This window comes from Micromys minutus, assembly GCF_963924665.1.
Source record: "Micromys minutus genome assembly, chromosome: 15".
NCBI lineage: Eukaryota > Metazoa > Chordata > Mammalia > Rodentia > Muridae > Micromys > Micromys minutus.
In genome coordinates, this window is record NC_137984.1 from 31,758,423 (window position 1) to 31,778,644 (window position 20,222).

The 20,222-nt window shown below is 40.2% G+C and overlaps 1 protein-coding gene across 1 annotated transcript in view; it reads left to right on the forward strand.

Annotated features, from left to right (window-relative positions):
• MFN1 (mitofusin 1) overlaps positions 1–20,222 on the forward strand; it is a 40,713-nt gene that overhangs the window by 13,129 nt on the left and 7,362 nt on the right. The window contains exons 6-16 of the mRNA XM_080929178.1: positions 188–296; positions 2,076–2,183; positions 3,810–3,963; positions 4,964–5,031; positions 12,451–12,572; positions 14,035–14,161; positions 14,408–14,512; positions 14,842–14,944; positions 15,106–15,335; positions 18,841–18,993; positions 19,980–20,176. Coding sequence (XP_080785304.1) covers positions 188–296; positions 2,076–2,183; positions 3,810–3,963; positions 4,964–5,031; positions 12,451–12,572; positions 14,035–14,161; positions 14,408–14,512; positions 14,842–14,944; positions 15,106–15,335; positions 18,841–18,993; positions 19,980–20,176 — 1,476 coding nt within the window. The remainder of the gene's footprint in view (positions 1–187; positions 297–2,075; positions 2,184–3,809; positions 3,964–4,963; positions 5,032–12,450; positions 12,573–14,034; positions 14,162–14,407; positions 14,513–14,841; positions 14,945–15,105; positions 15,336–18,840; positions 18,994–19,979; positions 20,177–20,222) is intronic.

Consider the following 20,222-nt stretch of genomic DNA (forward strand, 5'->3'; position numbering starts at 1 on the left):
TCTATTTTTATCATTGGTACTTTATTTTCTAGTTTTTTTTTTAGATATCAGATTGATGACTAAAAAAACTTCTACCATTTACACTTCAAATGATAGAAATGTTTTTTGTTTTGTTTATAAATCTGTAACCCAAATTTTGTTTTTTAACAAGCATCGTGTGATGTAATGTTTGCTTCCTTCCCATTAGCCCAGGTACAGATGTCACCACAGAGCTGGACATCTGGATTGATAAGTTCTGCCTTGATGCTGATGTCTTTGTTTTGGTTGCAAACTCGGAATCAACACTGATGAACACGGTAGGATTTACTCGTGCTATGCTTGGGGTGGTGTCCACTTTAGTTCTGTGGAGTGAGGGGCAGTCAGGTGACGGAAAAGGAAGAAACTGAGGCCTGTGCTTCCCTAGGACTAGGCTGTTTCTGGTCGACTGTAGTGTTTACTGGTTTCAGCAGCAATCTGGGGCTCAATGGATTCTGCTTCTGTAAGTGGTTGTGGGTTTAAGATGATACAAGTGTGATCCTGACACTCATCCTGTGTGTGTTTGTTAAGGTGTTTACTTACCAGTCTTTAATAAAATCTAAGCTATCCCTCCTGTCTCTGTCATGCATCAGGAAGAGCCTTTTCTCTTTAAGTTTCCATCCTTCCCCAGCTAGATGCACTGTAGGTTTAAGCTCATCCATGTTTACCTGAGTTGGAAAGTTCTTTATCCAGAATGACCAGATTTATTCCAAATAGATATTGAGGGTTTAGATATCAAATACACAAAACAGTAACATGCTATTAAAGATTGTTATTCACCAAAAGCGTATGAGTGACCGAGTACCATTGTAACTAAGATGTTACCTGTGAGGCCTGTTCTGTTTTTAGGGTCTTACTACTACAAACACCAGGCTTCTCTTATAATTCTGGTAGTGCTTGTAACCTTGTTCTGTGGGAAACCACCCAAGTGTTTTTATAGAGGACTGCCATCATTTGGATAATGGCTAAGTCAAGGCCTTGCACAGTGTCTTGGGATGGATCTGACTTGGATGTTCACTGGGATCTGACAAGGACTATGTAATGAAGAAAGGGCAAATAGATGAAAACACGGAAAGGCTGGGATTGGGAGATGGGTTTTCTGATGGAGAAACCACAGCCCCCTGAGTTCTCAGTGTGTTTATTATATATGTTCAGTAAAGAGGCGGGATATTGCATACAGCTGAATAAGGAGATGGGTTATTATAGATAGGTCAGGGGGCACAGTTAGATACAGCTCAACAAGGAAACAGGCTTAGTAGGACCAATCTCAGTAGGAGAGCAGGTACGTGCAGTTTGTCCACTTGTAAACTTTTATTCTTTCAGAAATCTATATTAAGCTGAGTGTGGTCACATGTCTGTAGTCTCAACACTTGGATATAGAGATATTCAAGGTCATTTTTGCTACAGAGCGAGTTCAGGTTAGGCATGGGCTATGTGAGATTCCAAGCCCGTCCTTATCACCAGTGGCTTCCTTCATGGAGCTTTACCTGTTTCACTCAATATGTTATGTGTTTGCCCTGAGCAGACCTGATGCTTACTTCACAGTGTTTATATAATATACTTCACTTGAACTTAGTCAGAAGGCCTAGAGGTGGCCCACAGAATACTTGCTCAGTTACTAAAGTTTGCACAAATATCTTACATTCTAATTACTTAGCTAACTTTTGTTATTGTTGAGACAGGGTCTCACTGTGTAGCTCTGGCTTGTCTGAAGCTAACTGTGTAGAACAGCCTTAAACTTGCCTCTACCTTGGACAAATGGTGTTCCGCTACCACAGCCAGTAACTTAACTAACTCTTAAAAATGATTTGAGTTAACTTGTAACACTGGGGTTACTACAGTCATTTTTAAGTCTATACATACAGATTGATAAGGACTAGTTGGATTTCAAGAGAGCCTGGCAAGAGTAGGAACTGCTCTGTCATGTGTTCATTGCTGAGGGAGAGGTAAATGTTCTTAGAGGCCTGAGGGTCCTTTCACGTGGATCACTGTGGTTCAAGTAGTTCAGTATTCATGTACATAGAAAATAGTTTTAAAGTGTTGTTTTTGGTATTTTTCAGGAGAAACATTTTTTCCATAAGGTGAATGAGCGGCTCTCCAAGCCAAACATTTTTATCCTGAACAATCGTTGGGATGCTTCTGCTTCAGAGCCAGAATATATGGAGGATGTAAGTTTTCTCCCTTCGTTCTGAACTGCAGTCATGTACATTGTTGTCTGAGGAAAGAATAGACCAGAGGGTGTCTTGAGAAGTGAATCTCTGAGTGTAAAAATAATATGAATATAGTTATGCCTCATGAAACATACTCTAATCCCAGACTCGAGGTGTAGGCAAAAGGATCAGGAGTTCAAAACTAACATGAGCTTTGTAGTAAGCAGCAGTTTGAGGCTAGCCTGAGCTATACAGAACTGAAAAGGGGAAAAAAAAAGTAAGAGTATGGTTTTAGAAAACCTACATCTGAACTATTACACTCCTACTTATTTCAGAACTTGAAACTTCTACTTGTGACTCACTTTTTTTTATATGTTTTGCCTCTGTGTATTTACCACTTACATGGTTCATGCCAGGGGAGACTAGAATAGTGTTAATAGAACTGGGGTTGTGAACAAGGCACTTGTGAGCTGCCATGCAGCTGCTGGGCATCGGTCTCAGGTCCTCTGCCAGAGCGGCTGTATTCTTAGTCACTTAGCCATTTCTCTAGCCCCATGTTTAACTTCTTATCAAAGTATAAAAGATGTGACAGAAACATACCTACCTGCATCATAAGTGCCTGACTCTGGATTCACACCAGTTTCACACACTTGCCTTAGAATGCGGGTAGAACAGCTGAGCTCACCTGATACCCAGAGCTTCTCACAGCCTTTGGCCTCCTTCTGTTTTGGTTTCCTGCTTTGCTTTTGATACAAGTTTCTTGTAGTGCAGCCTGGCCTCAGAGTCACTGAGGCTTGCCTTTAACTCTTCATCCTCTGATGTTACCTCCCTAGTGCTGAGATCACAGGTGTGTGCCACCTGGCTTACATGGTGCTGGGATTGAACCTAGGACCTCTTACATACTGAGCCTATATCTTCCACTCACTTTAGAAGGAATCTGGCACTTAAGAGTCAGGTGTGGTGGTACATGCTTTTTGGTTCCAATACTCTAGAACAATGGTTCTCAAACCTACCTACTGCTGAGACCCTTTAGTAATTCCACATGCTGTGGTGACCCCCAACCATAAGATTATTTTGTTACTACTTTGTCAAGTATAATTTTGCTACTGTTATGAATTGTAATATAAATGTCTGATATGCAGGATTTCTGATGTATGACCCCAAAAGGGGTCGTGACCCACAGATTGGGAACACTGCTCTAAGACATATATAGATCTCTTGAGTTTAAGGTCAGCCTGGTCAAAAAAGTGAGTTTCAGGCTAGTCAAGTCTATATAAAAAGATTCTGTCTCAAAACAAAACAATATGCCCAAAGGTATTTGATATTTGTGTTGGTCATTTTTTTGTTGTTAATATTACAACATAGTTGAGAACTCACAGCTGTTTGTTTTGTTTCTGTTCTTATTTTTATAGATTTACTTATTATATATAAGTACACTGTAGCTATCTTCAGACACACCAGAAGAGGGCATCGGATCCCATTACAGATGGTTGTGAGCCACCATGTGGTTGCTGGGAATTGAACTCAGGACCTCTGGAAGAGCAGCCAGTGCTCTTAACTGCTGAGCCACCTCACCAGCCCTGGTTATTATGTTTTAATAACCATATTTTGTTTACATTGTTAAAATTCCTGTGCTCCTTGCAGGTACGCAGACAGCACATGGAGCGATGTCTTCACTTCTTGGTAGAAGAGCTCAAAGTTGTAAGTCCTTCGGAAGCCCGGAATCGGATCTTTTTTGTTTCAGCCAAGGAAGTTCTCAACTCCAGAAAGCACAAAGCCCAGGGGATGCCGGAAGGTGGTATGTAGTACCGGACATGTCCTTCTTAAATAAACAGGTTATAACTGGACAATGGCATGCTGAGAGTCTTACCTTGTCCCCTGCTTACCTGTAGCTTCAGTGACCTGTGCTCAACTGTGGGCACTGTTATTATATGTTGAATCATGAGTCGTGAGTAGTGTGATGAGCTCTCTCATCGTCCCAGGCAACAGGAAGCTTCTTTCTGTTCAGTCTATTCAAACAGTGCCTCACTGTCTTATCAGCCAGCGTGATACTGCATGGCTGTAATGAACAAGAACTCTTGCTATACTGAAGAACAGCCCAAGTGGAGAGTACCTACTGGTGTAGGCAACAAAGTGACATGCTTGACTTAGTAAAGTTTGTTAGATTCCACAGTAAGAACATATCTGTAATACAAAGATGCAAAAAGAAATATGTGCTAATGTGTCAGTGTATACTAAATGCTTACATAAGATGAGAAGGACATAAACTTTGTGTGTGTGTGTAGAAGATAAACATAGTGTCCTAGTTAGATTTGTGTCAGTTTGACACAAGCTAGGATGATTTGGGAAGAGGAAACTTCAGCTGAAACAATGCCTCTATGGGATTGACATGTGAGCGTGTCTCTGGTCCATTTTCTTGATTGATGTGGGCTGTGCCACCCCTGGGCAGGGAGGTGGACCTGGGTAGTAGAAGAAAGCCAGTTGAGCAAGCTGTGGGGAGCAAGCCAGTCAACAGCCATCTCCCAAGGCATCTGCTTTGATTCCTGCCTTGAGTTCCTGCCCTGACTAAACTTTATGATGGTGTGAGATGGGAACAGGTAGCCAAATTTACTCCCCATGCTGTTGGGTTTGATTTTGGTGTTTTATCACAGCAGTAGAATGCAATCAAACTAATACTACATTAAAACTCTGCCAAAGGCAGGCATGATTATTCAAGGTACCATGAGCTGCACAGTGAGATCTTGTCTCACAAAAGCAAAACAAAAAATAAAATCAGATTTTTTCCCCCTATGTTACAGGTGGGGCACTTGCAGAAGGATTTCAGGCAAGATTACAGGAGTTTCAAAATTTTGAACAAACTTTTGAGGTAGGAATTTAATTGCTACTGGCTTATAGCTGGCACGGGTCCGAGAGTACTATAACCTTCATTGTCTGCCTTTCTCAATAACCTCTGCTGTTATTAAGTGTAGTCCTGACAACAACAACTGAAACAAGAAAGATCTGAAGAAAAGAAGCCCCTGCAGAAAGGACAGCCTGTAAGACTTGGGAAAGATGTGTTTTGCTTTTATGTTTATAAATGAAAAAGTGATCTAGTATTGCATGTATTGTGCAATGAATGGTGTTCCTTGTATTTATATACATAGTAATTGCTGTTGGGACAGATGCTGGTTCTCCAGTGGTGGCTCTGCACGCCTTTAATCCCAGCCCTCAGGAGGCAAAGGCAGGCACCTCTTAAGTTCAAGACCAGCCTGGTCTACAGAGTGAATTCCAGGGCAACTAGGGTTACACAGAGAAACCTTGTTTCGGGGTGGGGGTGGGGGCAAAGTGAGGCCTGCTCCTTGTCTCTCTGAAGAGCTTTGTACCAAAGAAAGAACATTGAGAATGTCCTTTGACAAAACTGCCTCAAATTTTTACACTGTATTGCCACTTACTAATTCTTTTTTTGTGCCACATGCTTTGAATTATATAAAAATAATTTAAAAAAATAATGTGGCTCTGATGCTGTAGGAATTTAGTAGAAAAGCACCACAATGTGGAGGGGCTGATGTATGTGCAGCACTGAGCAGAAAGGGGTCATGGGCTTTCTATGGCTCTGCTAAAACACCATGTGTAAAAGCAAACTGGAAAGACTTACCTCATTTTACAGCTCTCAGATCAGATTCTATCACTGACGGAAGTAAATGCAGGAACTCAAACTAGTAACCTGGAGGCAGGAGCTGAAACAGAGACCCTGGAGAGGGCTACTTACTGGTTTGCTCCACATGGCTTGCTCAGTTTGCTTTTGTTTGTTTGTTTGTTTGTTTGAGACAGGGTTTCTGTGCAGCCCTAGCTGTCTGGATCTCACTCTGTAGACTAGGCTGCTCTTGAACTCAGAGATCCACCTGCCTCTGCCTGCTGGGTGCTGGGATTAAAGGTGTGAGCTACCACACCCAGCTTGACTTGCTTTTTATACTATCCAGAACAATACAGTCCTGGGACAGCACTGCCCCTGTGAGCTGGGCCCTCCTTTGTCTGTCATCCATAAAGAAAGTGCCCCACACACTGCCCATGGGTCAATCTGATGTAGGCATTTTGTGAATTAAATTTTCCTCATAGGTGACCCTGGGTCAGGTCAAGATGACAGAAAGTACTGGGCTGTGCAGAGGGAATTGATCTTGGGTTGTAGGATTTAATTTTTCCCAAAATTAAAACCCATGCTATGCTGTGTTTAAATCAAATGTTCTTTGGATGTTTATATTTTAAGTCCTTATACAGCCTGCTTACTCTAGTCTTGTTTCTCCCTAGTGCCTTTTGTCAGTGTACAAAGACTACAGAATTAGAAACCTGTCCACAACTATTCCCTATAGGGACTAGTTGCCTTAATAGAGGATGTGAATGAATAGTGTGCCAAGCTAAACTTTGTAAACTAAAAATTTACATATTATTTCCTAATTTTTAATCTGTGAGAGGAAGAAAGTCTGTTAGGAGATGAAGGGATCAGTATCAGCTGCTTTTGTAAGAAACCCCTGGATATCAGCAGTTCTCTTAGGCCAAGCCATTGGATACATGAGGCCTACCTCTCTTACCCTTTTTCTGAAAAGTCTACGAACCTGATCTTATGAATTACTTCATCTGTGTGGAATATAGTCATTGCAGCCGTCTTCTCCAAGTATATGCTGCTTTCTTTACCAAGCAGTCAGACATTGTTCTGCTCTACCCCGTGCTCTTTCTTATTAGCTCATGACACATCTTGTACATCTGCACATGTGCACAAACATGCACATAGCGTGTAGTGCTGTCAGGCAGTGGTTCTCACACTGAGCTCCATACCCTCTCCCTCCCTCCCTCCCTCCCTCCCTCCCTCCCTCCCTCCCGTCCTCCCCCATCTCCCCCTCTCTCTTTCTCTCTTTCTCTCCCTCTCTCTCTGTGTATGTGTGTGTGTGTGTGTGTGTGTGTGTGTGTGTGTGTGTGTGTGTGTTGGGTATATGTGAGTGCAGTATATGTGTCAATCAAAGGACAAACTTTTCAGAATTTGGTTTTTATTTCCACTGTGGGTTCACAGAATTGTTGGGCTTGTATGCCAACACTTTTACCTGCAAAGCCTTCTTGCTAGACTTGTCTTTGTTGTTGTTGCTGTTGTTTTCCTGACATTGAGTCTTGCTATGTAGCTCAGGCTGTTCTTGAACTCTTGCTAATAAGTAGGATAGGCTACCCTCTAACTCACAGTTCTCATTGGCTCCCAAGTGCTGAGATTATACCTGTGTGCCACTATGCCTAGACCTAATTTTTAAAAAGATTTATTTATTTATTATATATGAGTACACTGTAGCTGTCTTCAGACACACCAGAAGAGGGTATCAGATCTCATTACCGATGGTTGAGCTACCATGTGGTTGCTGGGATTTGAACTCAGGACCTCTAGAAGAGCAGACAGTGCTCTTAACCTCTGAGCCATCTCTCCAGCTCCTAAAATACTTTTAGAAGAAACTTGGCAGTTCATTTTTAAAACTCTAATAGGGCACTCTGGTTTCAATTTAAATCACATAAATATTTTACTGTTTAAGATTTGTGCTTTTCATCTAGGAATGTAAATGTTATATGTGGAAAATTTGTTCAAAAGCAGTAGCTGTTAAGTAAGATTATGGAAATTGTCAGGGTTTATAGTGAAAGTGTTATTTAAAGCTATGGTTATAGCTAGGCATGGTGGTACATGCCTGTAATTCCAGCATATAGGAAGCAAGGCAAGGAGATTGGAACTTAGAGGTGAACCTAGACTAAATACAAGATCTTGTTTCCCAAAGCCACAAAGAAAATAACCTATAACTTGTAGTTAGAGAAGACTCAAAATTATATGAAAATTTCAAAAGGAATGATCAGTAAGTTTTTTTATCTGTATACATTATGAAGAAGGACCAAATAATTTTTTGGTGGTTGAGTTGAATAAATTGTCAGTTTTTTTCCTCAGAAGGTGAAATTAATTTTTTTCTTAAGTGTGTGTGTGTGTGTGTGTGTGTGTGTGTGTGTGTGTGAGAGAGAGAGAGAGAGAGAGAGAGAGAGAGAGAGAGAGAGAGAGACAGAGAGAGACAGAGACAGAGACAGAGAGAGAGAGATGTGTGTGTATGGGGGTGGGGATTGAAGGCCAGCAGGTGGAATCAAATGCCTTGGTTACAGGTGGCCATCAGCTACCTGACTTGGGTTCTGAGAAGGAAACTTGGGTCATGCGCAAGAGCAGTCTGCATGCACGTACCCTTGAGCACAGCCCTCTTTAGTCCAGGCATTTCTTTTTAAAATCAGTTTGGTAAATTAAGATTTCTCAGTTGGTTGAGTCTGTCTTTTCTTTTGCTTTTAAGAAAAGATTTATGCTTGTGGGTTTAGCTTTGGGTTACAGTATTCAGTTTAGTTTTTACTGTCTTTATTCTCTTCACTTTTATTTATTCTTTTCTTTTGAAACAAGAACTTACTATGTAGCCTTACTTGGCTTGAAACTCATTGTGTAGACTACACTAGCCTCAGAATCACAGAAACCTGCCTGCATTTCCCTCCTAAGTGCTGGGATTACATTTTAGTTTTTAAAAAGTGATTAGAAATTTTTTTGACAATTTCATGCTTTTACATAATATATTTAATCATTTTAAATTCTTCTCTCCTATTCTCTTCTCTTCACCTTCCACTTGGAGGTTTTTGTTTTGTTTTTTTGAGATAGGGTTTCTCTGTGTATTCCTGGCTGTCCCTGAACTCACAGAAATCTGCTTGCCTTTGCCTTTCATGTGCTGGGATTAAAATGCTTGTGACACCACTGCCTGGCCTAGTTTTTAATTATTATCTTGAATAACTAAACTAGTTTTTATAATTGATTTTTCTTATTGATAAAGGAATTGTTAAAACTCTGATGTTTAGATTTTTTAAAAATTTTTGTTTATTTCTTGATTTTGTGTCTTTGTATATATCATCAGAATTGCCTTTATTTGAATTTTCTCTTTATATTTGAATTTTTTACTTTGTGGACTTTTGCTTAATTTTATCATTTCATCATCTTTTAATAATTTTTTAAAGATTTATTTTTAATCGGTGGTGAGTGGGTATGTTATTACAGGTGTCCAGAGAGGACAGAGGTGTGTGATCTCCCTGAAGTTGAAGTCACATGAGTGCTGGGAATCAAATTTGGATGCTGGGCAGGAGCAGTGTGTGCTCTTCACTGCCAAAGCTAGCTCTCCATCCTACATCTTATAATTAGTTTGATCTTTGCCATGGGATTGTTTGCTTCAGGAGCTGATTATTTTTAAATACACACTATTGGGTTAAACAAGGATTGGAAGCCAACTGGAGTAAGACTTTCTTTTTCAGTGTGCATGTGAGTGGTCTTACTACAAGACAACTGCACACAGGTTGTCGCAATCCCCTGGTCTTCATGGGTTTGCTGTGTGAAGAATGTCTCCTTTCCTCCTCTCCCCTCCCCTCTCCTCCCTTCTTCTCCTTTCTTTTCTTTTGAGACAGGGTTTCCTATGTAACCTGGGTGGCTTTAAATGTCCCCCTTTTTAAAAAGAGAAGTGTTGATGTTTTGTTTTTTAATTTGGGTCAAGGTCTCTATGTTAAGCTGGCCTTGAACTCCTGGGTCTGAATAATCTTCCCATCATAGCCTTCAAAGTACTGGAGACACAGGCCTGACTCTGAGCTTGGTTGGTAGCAAGATCCTAGAAATTTGACCTTTAATATACAAGAAGAAAGCTAAGCTGTAGTCTGAGCTACTGGGCAGGCTCAGTCAGAAGATTCATTGAATCCAGGGTTTCAGGGCTGTCCTGGACAATTTAGTGAGAAACCGTGAGACTGTTTCTGTAAACAAATAAATGGTGTGTGTGCATGTGTATATAAAAGGAGTGCGTATCTACCTATATGGTACATCTAGGTAAGAGGTTCATCCTCTCTTTTGTACTTTCAGTTTAAAACATACAAAAATAGCATTCTTGAGTGTTTGGAATTGTATATTATTAATAAACTGACTTCTTTAGATGTTAATAAGAAATCAGAAACACAGAGAAAACTATCTGTGTTTATCATTTCATTCTCAGTTTTTAAATTTGAAAGTCTATAGGATATTCTAACAAGTTCCTGACAGAGTAACTCTGCTAAGTGTGTACTTGTGCACTCCTAGTGAAAACTTGTCCATGCAGGAGTGTTAGGACTTCCTCTGATGCTGCTTCAGATCTGAAGAAGGGCTTCCCTTGTTTGTATTTGCTCAGCAATGCGTGACTCGAGTCAGTGCCTCCTGTGCCCACAGCGCGGAGGCCTCTTCACTGCGTCTAGTCCAGCTCTAACACTGTGCTGTCTTCTGTGCGCTAGGTCTTCATTGCTGACATCTAGATCTGCTTCATCGAGGAACATTTCTGTTAATTTTTCCTCTTCAAATTACTTTTATGCTTTTGTTATAATTTTGTGGATATTGGCTTGGCACAATTACAGGCAGTTACTTAAAGTAAGATCAGAGCTGAGTTTGATCATTTAAAAATCAGTAGCTTATGAATAAGTCAGTTGCTTACAGCTGGGTAATGGTTAGAGGTTCTAATGAAGGATGCGTCCAGAGAGAGGCTGCTTTAGACTCACAGAACGGGAACAGGACAGCTTTCTTGTCAGTAAGTTTGGTAGCTGAGTCGGGAACAGTTGGGCTGTCATTTCTAGCTGTTGACAAATGAATTGCTTTCTTGTCCTTGGCCTGAAGAAAGGATTGTTCTGTTTTCCATCCCTCAAACAAATATTGAAGAAAGAGCAACACACCAAAAGATTGTAGGGCTTTTCTGAGTGGCACACAGGTAATTTTTAGAGACAGAGACTTACTACAATACATGTTGTGAGTAGTACATTCAATGAATGTGTAGCATGCAGACGGTTCAGTGTAAGAAACACAGAACTAGAGTGTGAATAAATTTCTTTCAAAGAAGCTTGAATTAGCTGAATATTTACATATTCATATTTAAAATACAAATATTATATATATATATGTTATAAAAGATGGATTCATAACATGAGAGGATTGTATGACCCAAATTTTAAAAATGCCATAGAAATAAAAAGTAAGAATATTTTCTATAAGCAAGTTGTACTTGGTGGTGCCATGTGGGCTAGCATTTCTTGAATTGTTCAAAGACCATGGAGTTTTTTTTCTAAGTACTTTGAGTTTTCAAAGGTTATATCAGTGTAGAATTTTTCTTTCTTGGAGATTAAATGAGTCTAATCATAACAATTTAAAAAAATTTTTATACTAAATTTTTAAAATTATATGACATATTACACATTAAAATTGAAACAATTTTATGAATCGAATGAGTCTGTTAATATATATGATACATTCTGACATATTCTAGTTTAAAAGAAACGAAATGCACAGTTGTGTAGAGTGACCTGACATAATTTTAGGGCCGGCCTGAGTTACACAGTTATAGGAGCCTGGGTTATATATAAAATCTATATTTAAAAGGAAGCATCGAGAGCCACAAATAGTGATTCTTGCCTATAATCACAGCACTTGGGAAGCTGTGGCAGGAGGATTGCTGTGAGTTGGAGGCTAGCATGGGCTACAGAATGAAACATACTTCAAAACACCAACATACACACACACACACACACCCTAGAACAAAACAGACTAAAAGAGAAAGGTGGGGAGGGTCCTCTCATCAGGAGATAGTGACTGACTTAAAGGTGCATTGAAGGTGAGACAGTCAAGCTGAGTGTCCTTCAGGCCTGTGCACTGTGCTACAGGCTAATGGTCTCTGAGATAGCCACATGTGGTTCTCTATGTATTTTAAGTGCTTAGTGGTTAATGATAATTTGAACTGCTCATAGAGTAATCCTTAGATATTCTGTTCAGTCACCTTCGCTATCCTGTCGTGTTATCTAAGTCATTTTAAAATAAGAATTCTAAAACTCAGACTTTATGTGATTATATGTTACAAGCAAACATAGTTAAAACAGGATAAACAGGCTAGAGCTCAGACGAGTAATTCTCACAGGGCCAGCTGTGGCCCTGAGAAGAGTGCCATTTGCTTGTTCATTCATTTATTATTTGTTGTGTAGTCAACCCACTACACATTACTGTGTGAAGATGCACAAAACTATAAACTTGCTGTTTAGCTCTTCTTTTTTTTTTTTTTTTTTTTCCTTAATCTTTGTAGTTTTAAGTTGTGTTTCATCATTTCATTTGTTTTGTCTCGCCTTTGTGTTTGGTTTAAGTTAAATCAGCAAGTTTTTGTGTTTGAATTCCTGAAAGTGTTGGGATGGAATTGCAGTAATGTGTTATGGCTTGGGCCCCTCGCAGGAGTGTATCTCGCAGTCAGCAGTGAAAACAAAGTTTGAACAGCACACTATCAGAGCTAAACAGATACTAGACACTGTGAAAAACATACTGGACTCAGTAAACGTGGCAGCAGCAGAGAAGAGGTAGGCACCCTCTGTTATGACCCCAGGTTACTGTCATTGACCATGCCTTGAGGGCTGAGGCTTGCAGTGGTGCGGGGATACTTTGGCACTAACACCGGTCTTGTGATTTTACTTGTGCCTGCTTGTGTGTTTTTTAATGAACATTGGAAGATGATTATTTACTATGTGCCTTCCCTGGGTGGCTGTATATGAATTATGACTTTAAAATGTGAGTAGCTTTAGAGTATCTTCATGGCAGAGGAAGATGGTCTTCAAGCAGAATCGTGAAGAATTCCAAACCAGGTGATGCTCTGTTTACATTTGAGAATTCACAGCCCTTCTGTATGTAAACTTGGAAGGAGGACGTGAAGGTGAACCATCACGCCACTCCAGACATGGACACGCCTGTCTGTAATCCCAGCCCCGCTGAGGCTGAGGTGGGAAGTGTTTGGGTTGATTGAGGCCATTTTAGGCTACATACTTTTTTTTTTTAGTATAAAACTTGACACACTTGGGAACAAAGACCAAAATGTTGTTTGATATGACAAATGTAATGTAATGCTGTCAGGCCTCATGGAACCATAGCTAGCTTAATTAATTCAAGGAAGTATATATAGAAAGCACCAAAGATTAAGTCAGCATAGAGTAAAACTAAAGAATGCTTGTGATGTAGAGTTGAAAGCCTAAAACTGGCACTCCTCATGCCCCAGTCTCCCAAACACAGAGATCCAAGCTTCACGCTACACCTTGCTAAAAAACTGGTTGTTCATTTACAAGCTCTCTGCCACTGGCCTTAAAATCGAAGTTTTGAAAGTGTATATTTTGGCTGAGAACACCTCCCACCCTGTATTAACTTACTTCATCTTTTATAACTTGCGACATTGAATTAAATAATGCACAGAGATATGATTCAAGGACAATGTCCAGAAGGGAATGCTGCTAGTTTTCTTGAAAAGCTCTCGGGTCCTGGTTTTCCCATCGTGCAGGGGTCCACAGACCTCTCACCCTGAGTCAGATGGTGGATTTAGTCTTTGTGGGCCACACCATCTCCTTTGTGCCCACTCATTTGTAGAGTGCATAGAGGGAGCTTTGGCTTCCCGCTGCTCTGTTTGCTCCACTTGCTTATTAACTATGTTGTTGGTGAGTTCCTGATTTAATTGTTCTGTGTGGAGACTTAGAAGCCTTGTGGGTTTGTTTTTTGTTTTATTTGTAGGATGCAGGTAATTCTGAAGAGTCAAGGACATCTATGCTAAGCTAGTTACTTGAAGGATTTAAATGCTGTTGTAGTTCTTTCAGACTTTGTGTGTGTGTGTGTGTGTGTGTGTGTGAGAGAGAGAGAGAGAGAGAGAGAGAGAGAGAGAGAGAGAGAGAGAGAGAGAGATGCTAATTAATGGTTCCAAGTATAAATGAATGACCTTGCTTAATTAATTGCTTTAGGACTTTAACATGCCCCAAGTATTGATCATTCTTCATAATAAAATAGGGTTTTTTCTATGGAAGAGAGGGAAGATCAAATCGATAGACTGGACTTTATCCGAAACCAGATGAACCTTTTAACACTGGATGTTAAGAAGAAGATCAAGGAGGTCACGGAGGAGGTGGCAAACAAGGTATTGGCACTGTCACTGTCATATCTGGAAGTTGCAGTATGTGTTAGCACGACAGTGCTGTCTGTCTCTCACCTCAACTGAATCTGTGTCCCTGGTTTTGTATTCTGAGGATTTAGTGATCCTTTTAAATATTTATCTTGTTTGTTTATTTGAGGAAATGTTTTGTTTTGCAGCCTGGCTGGCTATGAATTACTTTAATGTTTAACTCTGAGCTTTTTTTTTTTTTTTTTTTTTTAATGTTTTCAGGTTTCTTGTGCAATGACAGATGAAATTTGTCGACTGTCTGTTTTGGTTGATGAGTTTTGTTCTGAGTTCCATCCTACCCCCAGTGTACTGAAAGTGTATAAGAGTGTAAGTTGTTGAGCATTCATTTTGAGGCTGCTTTCTTGCTCTTTTCTCTATTGGTGTGTTTAGTGAACTTCGGCATTTCAGTGCATTCTTGGCAGTCAGTATCCAGAGGATGACAACTCCCATGCTCTGGTAATGAGAGCACACTGTGTCACGTGTGCAGTTGCAGAGGGACTGGGGATGGAGCTTAGTGGTCAAGCATGTGCTTAGCAAGTGGGAAGCTCTTGCTTCGGCTGTCAGCACCCACCCAAAAGATTATTTGACAGTCTTTATAAAATCTACCTACTTTCTATGTAAACAATAACATGCACGTTTACAATCCTTATTGACAGGAATTAAATAAGCACATAGAAGATGGCATGGGAAGGAATTTAGCTGATCGGTGTACCAATGAAGTCAATGCCTCCATTCTTCAGTCTCAGCAAGAAATCATCGGTAATCATCACATCTACAGGGTCATGCTTAGCCTCACTGTCTCCCTCCCTCCCTCCCTCTTTCATAAAGGGTTGTTTTCATTTGGGTGCTTGGAAGGCAAGACATTACATAATACATTATGTACTACTGTTTGTTGAAAATAAATATAATCTTTTTTCCAGAAAACTTAAAGCCTCTACTTCCAGCTGGTATACAGAATAAACTTCATACATTAATCCCTTGCAAAAAGTTTGATCTCAGCTATGATCTCAATTGCCACAAGCTGTGTTCAGATTTTCAAGAAGATATTGTGTTTCGGTTTTCCCTGGGCTGGTCTTCCCTTGTACATCGATTCCTGGGTTCTACAAATGCACAGAGGGTGCTGCTTGGGCTGTCAGAGCCTATCTTTCAGGTATGTACCTTGATTCTGCAAAGTATAATTCAGGTTTATGTAAATTTCTCTTATAAAGCTGGATTACTTGAATCTACCTATTTATGTGTGTATGTCTGTCTTGTAAAGCCTCTTCTAAATTGGGTTTTGTTTACCCATTAACATATACATGCATGTTCCTATGCATGTAGATTCCATGTGAGGGTCAGAAGTCATGTAGGAGTCAGTTTTTTGCTTCTACCATGTAGCTTCTGGAACTTAAACTCAGATTGTCAGGCTTTGCAAGAAGTGCCTTTACTCTTGGTGCCATCCTTATGACCCAAGAAACTTGTATTTTCTTAAAAAACAAATTAGAATAAGCTTTAAATTTTGTTAATTTTATAATATTTGAAATAATTTTTGGAGTATAAAACCACCCCAGATGCCAGAGAGATGGTTAAAGGCACTTCTTTTTGCAGAAGACCTGAGTAACTTCTCAGCACCCACCTTGGGTGTCTTACAACCAGATGTAACTCCAGCTCCAAAGGATCTGACAAGGTCTTTGGCCTCCATAAGTACCTGCACTCACATGTCATACAGTCACACAGCTACATATACATGCATATTAATAATAATCATAAAATAGTCCTCACTATAATTGAGTTTTAATGCATTTCTGTTGGGGCTGGAGAAATGGCCCAGTGATTGATTAGAGTGCATACTGTTTCTGTAGAGCCTGAGTTTGGTTTCCAGCATCCACATTGGGTAGTTCACAACTGTCTGTAACTCAACTTCAGGGTATCTGATACTCTGCTCTGGCCTTTGTAGGCACCGGCACTTATGTGCACATGCTTTCCCCATATGCATATACATAATTAAAATTATAGTTATTTAAATTTGTTTTTGTTCTCCAAAGATTCATCATGCCCATTTCTAGCAGGTTCACCACTAGCCAGTTTTATTAATTTGTATTTTCTTTCTGAACATTTTCTATGATGTCTCGGGTGTCTGGGCCTAGGCCACTTAAGATGTTTTCAAGGTTCATCCTCAGAGTACTAATATTGTAGCAATACTTTCTATTTCTCTTTCACCAAGTGGCCTATAGTGTAGTGGCTGGCTTTGCAAGAAGACGTTGCCAAAGAAACCTGCAGAGATCATGTAGCTTCAGGAGGAGGCGGATGGTTGGTGTCAGTGGGGACAATGAGAGTGAGGCTGCTATCTCAGATCTCATTTTAAGATCATTTTGATATACAACTACCCAGTTATACTCACTTAAAAGTCCCTGGCCTCTTGCTTGCCTTCCCCAGTACTCAACTCTGTCCCCACAGTCTGCCCTCCCATTGGTCCCTTTTTCCCAGTTTGGCTTCTACTTGCATGTTCTCAGTGTTCACAAGAAGCCCACACCGTAGTGTCCAGGATGCACCAGTGAGAAAAGGCACCCAGTACTTGTCTTTCTAAAACTGATTTATGCATGTAATGTGATTCTCTGCCTTCATTCATTTTTCTTCAAAAGATATAACTCCATTTTTAATGGCTAACAATATCATTGCATATAAAACATTTTATCTATTTTGAGGGGTACACACTATACTAAAAAGTAAATATTCTTGAGATACAATATTACATCTTCAATAAAGTCTGTTGTGTGCCTTCTTAGGAAACATATTTCTTTCTCGTTTATTGTTGTTGTTGTTTGGTTATTTGGTTGGCTGTCCTGGGACTCAATTTATAGACCAGGTTGGTCTCAAACTCACAGAGCTCTGCCTGCCTCTGTCTCCTAAGGGCTGGAATTAGAGATGTACGCCACCACCACCCAGCTAAAACTACATTTTTCTTAATACAGTGATTTGCTGTTGGACAACTGCCTTGGTCTGATAGCAGCTATTGTGAATAGTGCTACAGAAAAGCTACTTTTGAAAAATTTTGTGAATGTGCATTTATGCAGTCATGTAGGTGTGCATGTATACCCTCATGTGAATGTGCATTGTAGCTTCTCAGGGATACTCCAGGCCATGTTAGACCATGCAGTAAAAGAGGTATATTTTCTTTTATTAGAATTCTCTGGGCTGGAGAGTTGACTTAGTGGTTTAGAGCACTGAGTGCTCTTCCAGAGGTCCTGAGTTCAATTCCCAGCAACCACATGGTGGCGCACCAATGCCCTCTGAAGATAGCTACAGTATACTCATATAAATAGAATAAATAAAATTTTTTAAAATGTGGATTTTAAAAAAGAGGGCTAGAGAAATGACTTAGTGGTTAAGAGCACTGATTGTTCTTCCAGAGGTCCTGAGTTCAATTCCCAGCACCCACATGGTGGCTCACAACCATCTGTAATGGGATCCGATGCTGTCTTCTGGTGTCTGAAGACAGTGACTGTACTCACATCCATAAAATAAATCTTAAATTTTAATTGTACTAGTTGGCCACTATTATATTTTAGGGATTCTTTCTATCTTCTGTATGTAAAATTACTTGACATGTAGGTGTTAATCCAAATATATTTTTCTAGTGTGTGGCTTATCTTTTAATCTTCTTTGGTAGGCTTTGAAATTTAAAAGGTTGTTTGTTGTGATGGTAGATTTTTTTTGGACAAGGTCTCAGAAGAACCCAGGCTGGCCCATATGGCCAGAGTGGCCTTGTTATGACAATCTTCTCACTCACCCTTCTGAGTGCTAAAACTGCAGGCAGGAGTCACCATACCCAGCTAAAGGTTTTCATTTTTAAATGTCTTGGAGAGGATCAGACATGGCAATGAGAGTGTGGGGGTCAGAGGGTCACTTGGTTCTCCTCCATGTGGGCTCTGAGGATCAAATTCAGATGGTCAGACGTGACTGAAAGTACTTTTACCTACTGTGCTGTCTCAGTGGCCCCAGGTTTTCCTTTTCAAGTTTAACTTACCTGGGCTTTTGCTTTTGATTTAATGTTTGCTTGTTTCATTGGGAAAATTTAAGTCAAAGCATTGCATGTGCTGAGCACACAGTCTGCGAGTATGGTGTTTCTTCAACTCATAAACAGTTTTAATTCCTGGAGATGGAATTAAGCTAGAGAGATGGCCCAGTGGGTAGGAGTGCTTACTGCTTTCTGAGTACCCACATTAGGTAGCTCACAGTTGCAGGTAACTCCAGTTCTAACACTTCTAGCCTTGGGGCATACTGCACACATGCATACACATACACATAATTAAACATAAGAAAAGTTAATCTAAAAAGTTTTAATTCATATTGATTTAATGTTAAATTTGTTGTTCTTTATATCACTAATCCTCATTATAGAAAATAGTTCTTATGAAGGTGCACATTTATAATCTCAGCAGTCTGACAGTTGAGGCAGAAAACTTTGAGTTTGAATTCTAGGCTAGCTGAGGTGATGTAGCTACCCCTCTCTCATCCTGTCACTCCACTCCTCCCCCAAAAGAACTTCCAGTGTTTTTGTATTTTCTTTGTTTATTTGTGTTATGATCGTTATTTGGAATCTTGTCCCCCATTGCTTCTGTTTTTAAAAACAAACCACTTTATAAATTTAATTTTTTTTCTTCTAAATCCATTAGGTTCCTAGATCTTTAGCTTCGACTCCTACTGCCCCTTCAAATCCAGCAGCACCAGATAATGCAGCCCAGGAAGAGCTCATGATCACCCTCATCACAGGACTGGCATCCCTCACGTCTAGAACCTCCATGGGCATCATAGTTGTTGGGGGCGTGGTAAGAAACAATCCTTTTAATAAAGTTATGATCATATTCTTAGGATCTATCAAGCATCTGAGAGTCTGTGGGACAGACAGACAGACAGATACACACACACACACACACACACACACACACACACACACCCCTACCTTCCTACCCATACCTCAACCTATAATTCTAGGATGAAAGTCCTACCAGCTGTCCAGCTGGTTTCTGTTTGCTGCTTGTTTGTTGGGGCGGTACCCAGCGTTTTACACATGTCATGTAGTTCACTGTAACACTGAATTACATTCCTAGCCTTATCTGGCTTTTAAGAAAGACCTGTTTTTTCACCATAGCATGCAAATCAGTGGCAGTTATGTATTGGCAAAACAAGAAAGAGCCAGTGAAAGATAGTGTTATAATCCAAGTTCGTAGGGTGCTTGCCTTTCTTTTGTGAGGCTGAGTTTGATCCTTGACACCAAACACGATGTCCTCTGTGGCTTTCTCAGAATACTTGTGGGAGGTGTCTTAAATATTAAAGATTATTTGTAAGTCATGTTCAGAATTTTTTTAATAGCATGTTCGTGATCTTTTAATGTTTGAAATATTCAAACTAATTTACTTTTTTTTTTTTTGAGATAATATCAAGTTGGGGCTGGAGAGATGGTTAAGAGCACTGGATAGTCTTCTAGAGGTTCTGATGCTCCCTCTTGGCCTCCACAGTCACTCCTCACTCACCTGGCACACATGCATGGATGCAGCCAGAACACTTGGACACGTGGAAAATAAAAATAAAGTCTTTATAAAGAGCAACAAGGAGCTTGATTCAGCCTATCAAATGTGGCAGTCTGTGAAAGCCCATCCTGATATTTATAATTTTTTCCACAAGATTTCTTTGTGAGGAAGTGAGGAAGGTGTATACATTTTTAGAAGATGAACCAGGAGTCACAATGCCTTTCACGGTTGTACCCTCACAGTGTGCTTCCTTCTCATGGTGAGCCATGACTTTTATCTTTCAGATTTGGAAAACAGTGGGCTGGAAACTCATCTCTGTTACCTTAAGTATGTACGGAGCTTTGTACCTTTATGAAAGGCTGACCTGGACCACCCGTGCTAAGGAGAGAGCATTTAAGCAGCAGTTTGTGAACTATGCAACGGAAAAGCTGCAGATGATTGTGAGCTTCACCAGTGCGAACTGCAGCCACCAGGTGCAGCAGTAAGTGGGCTTCACCTCACACAGCAGCTCATGCCCCCTCATGGGC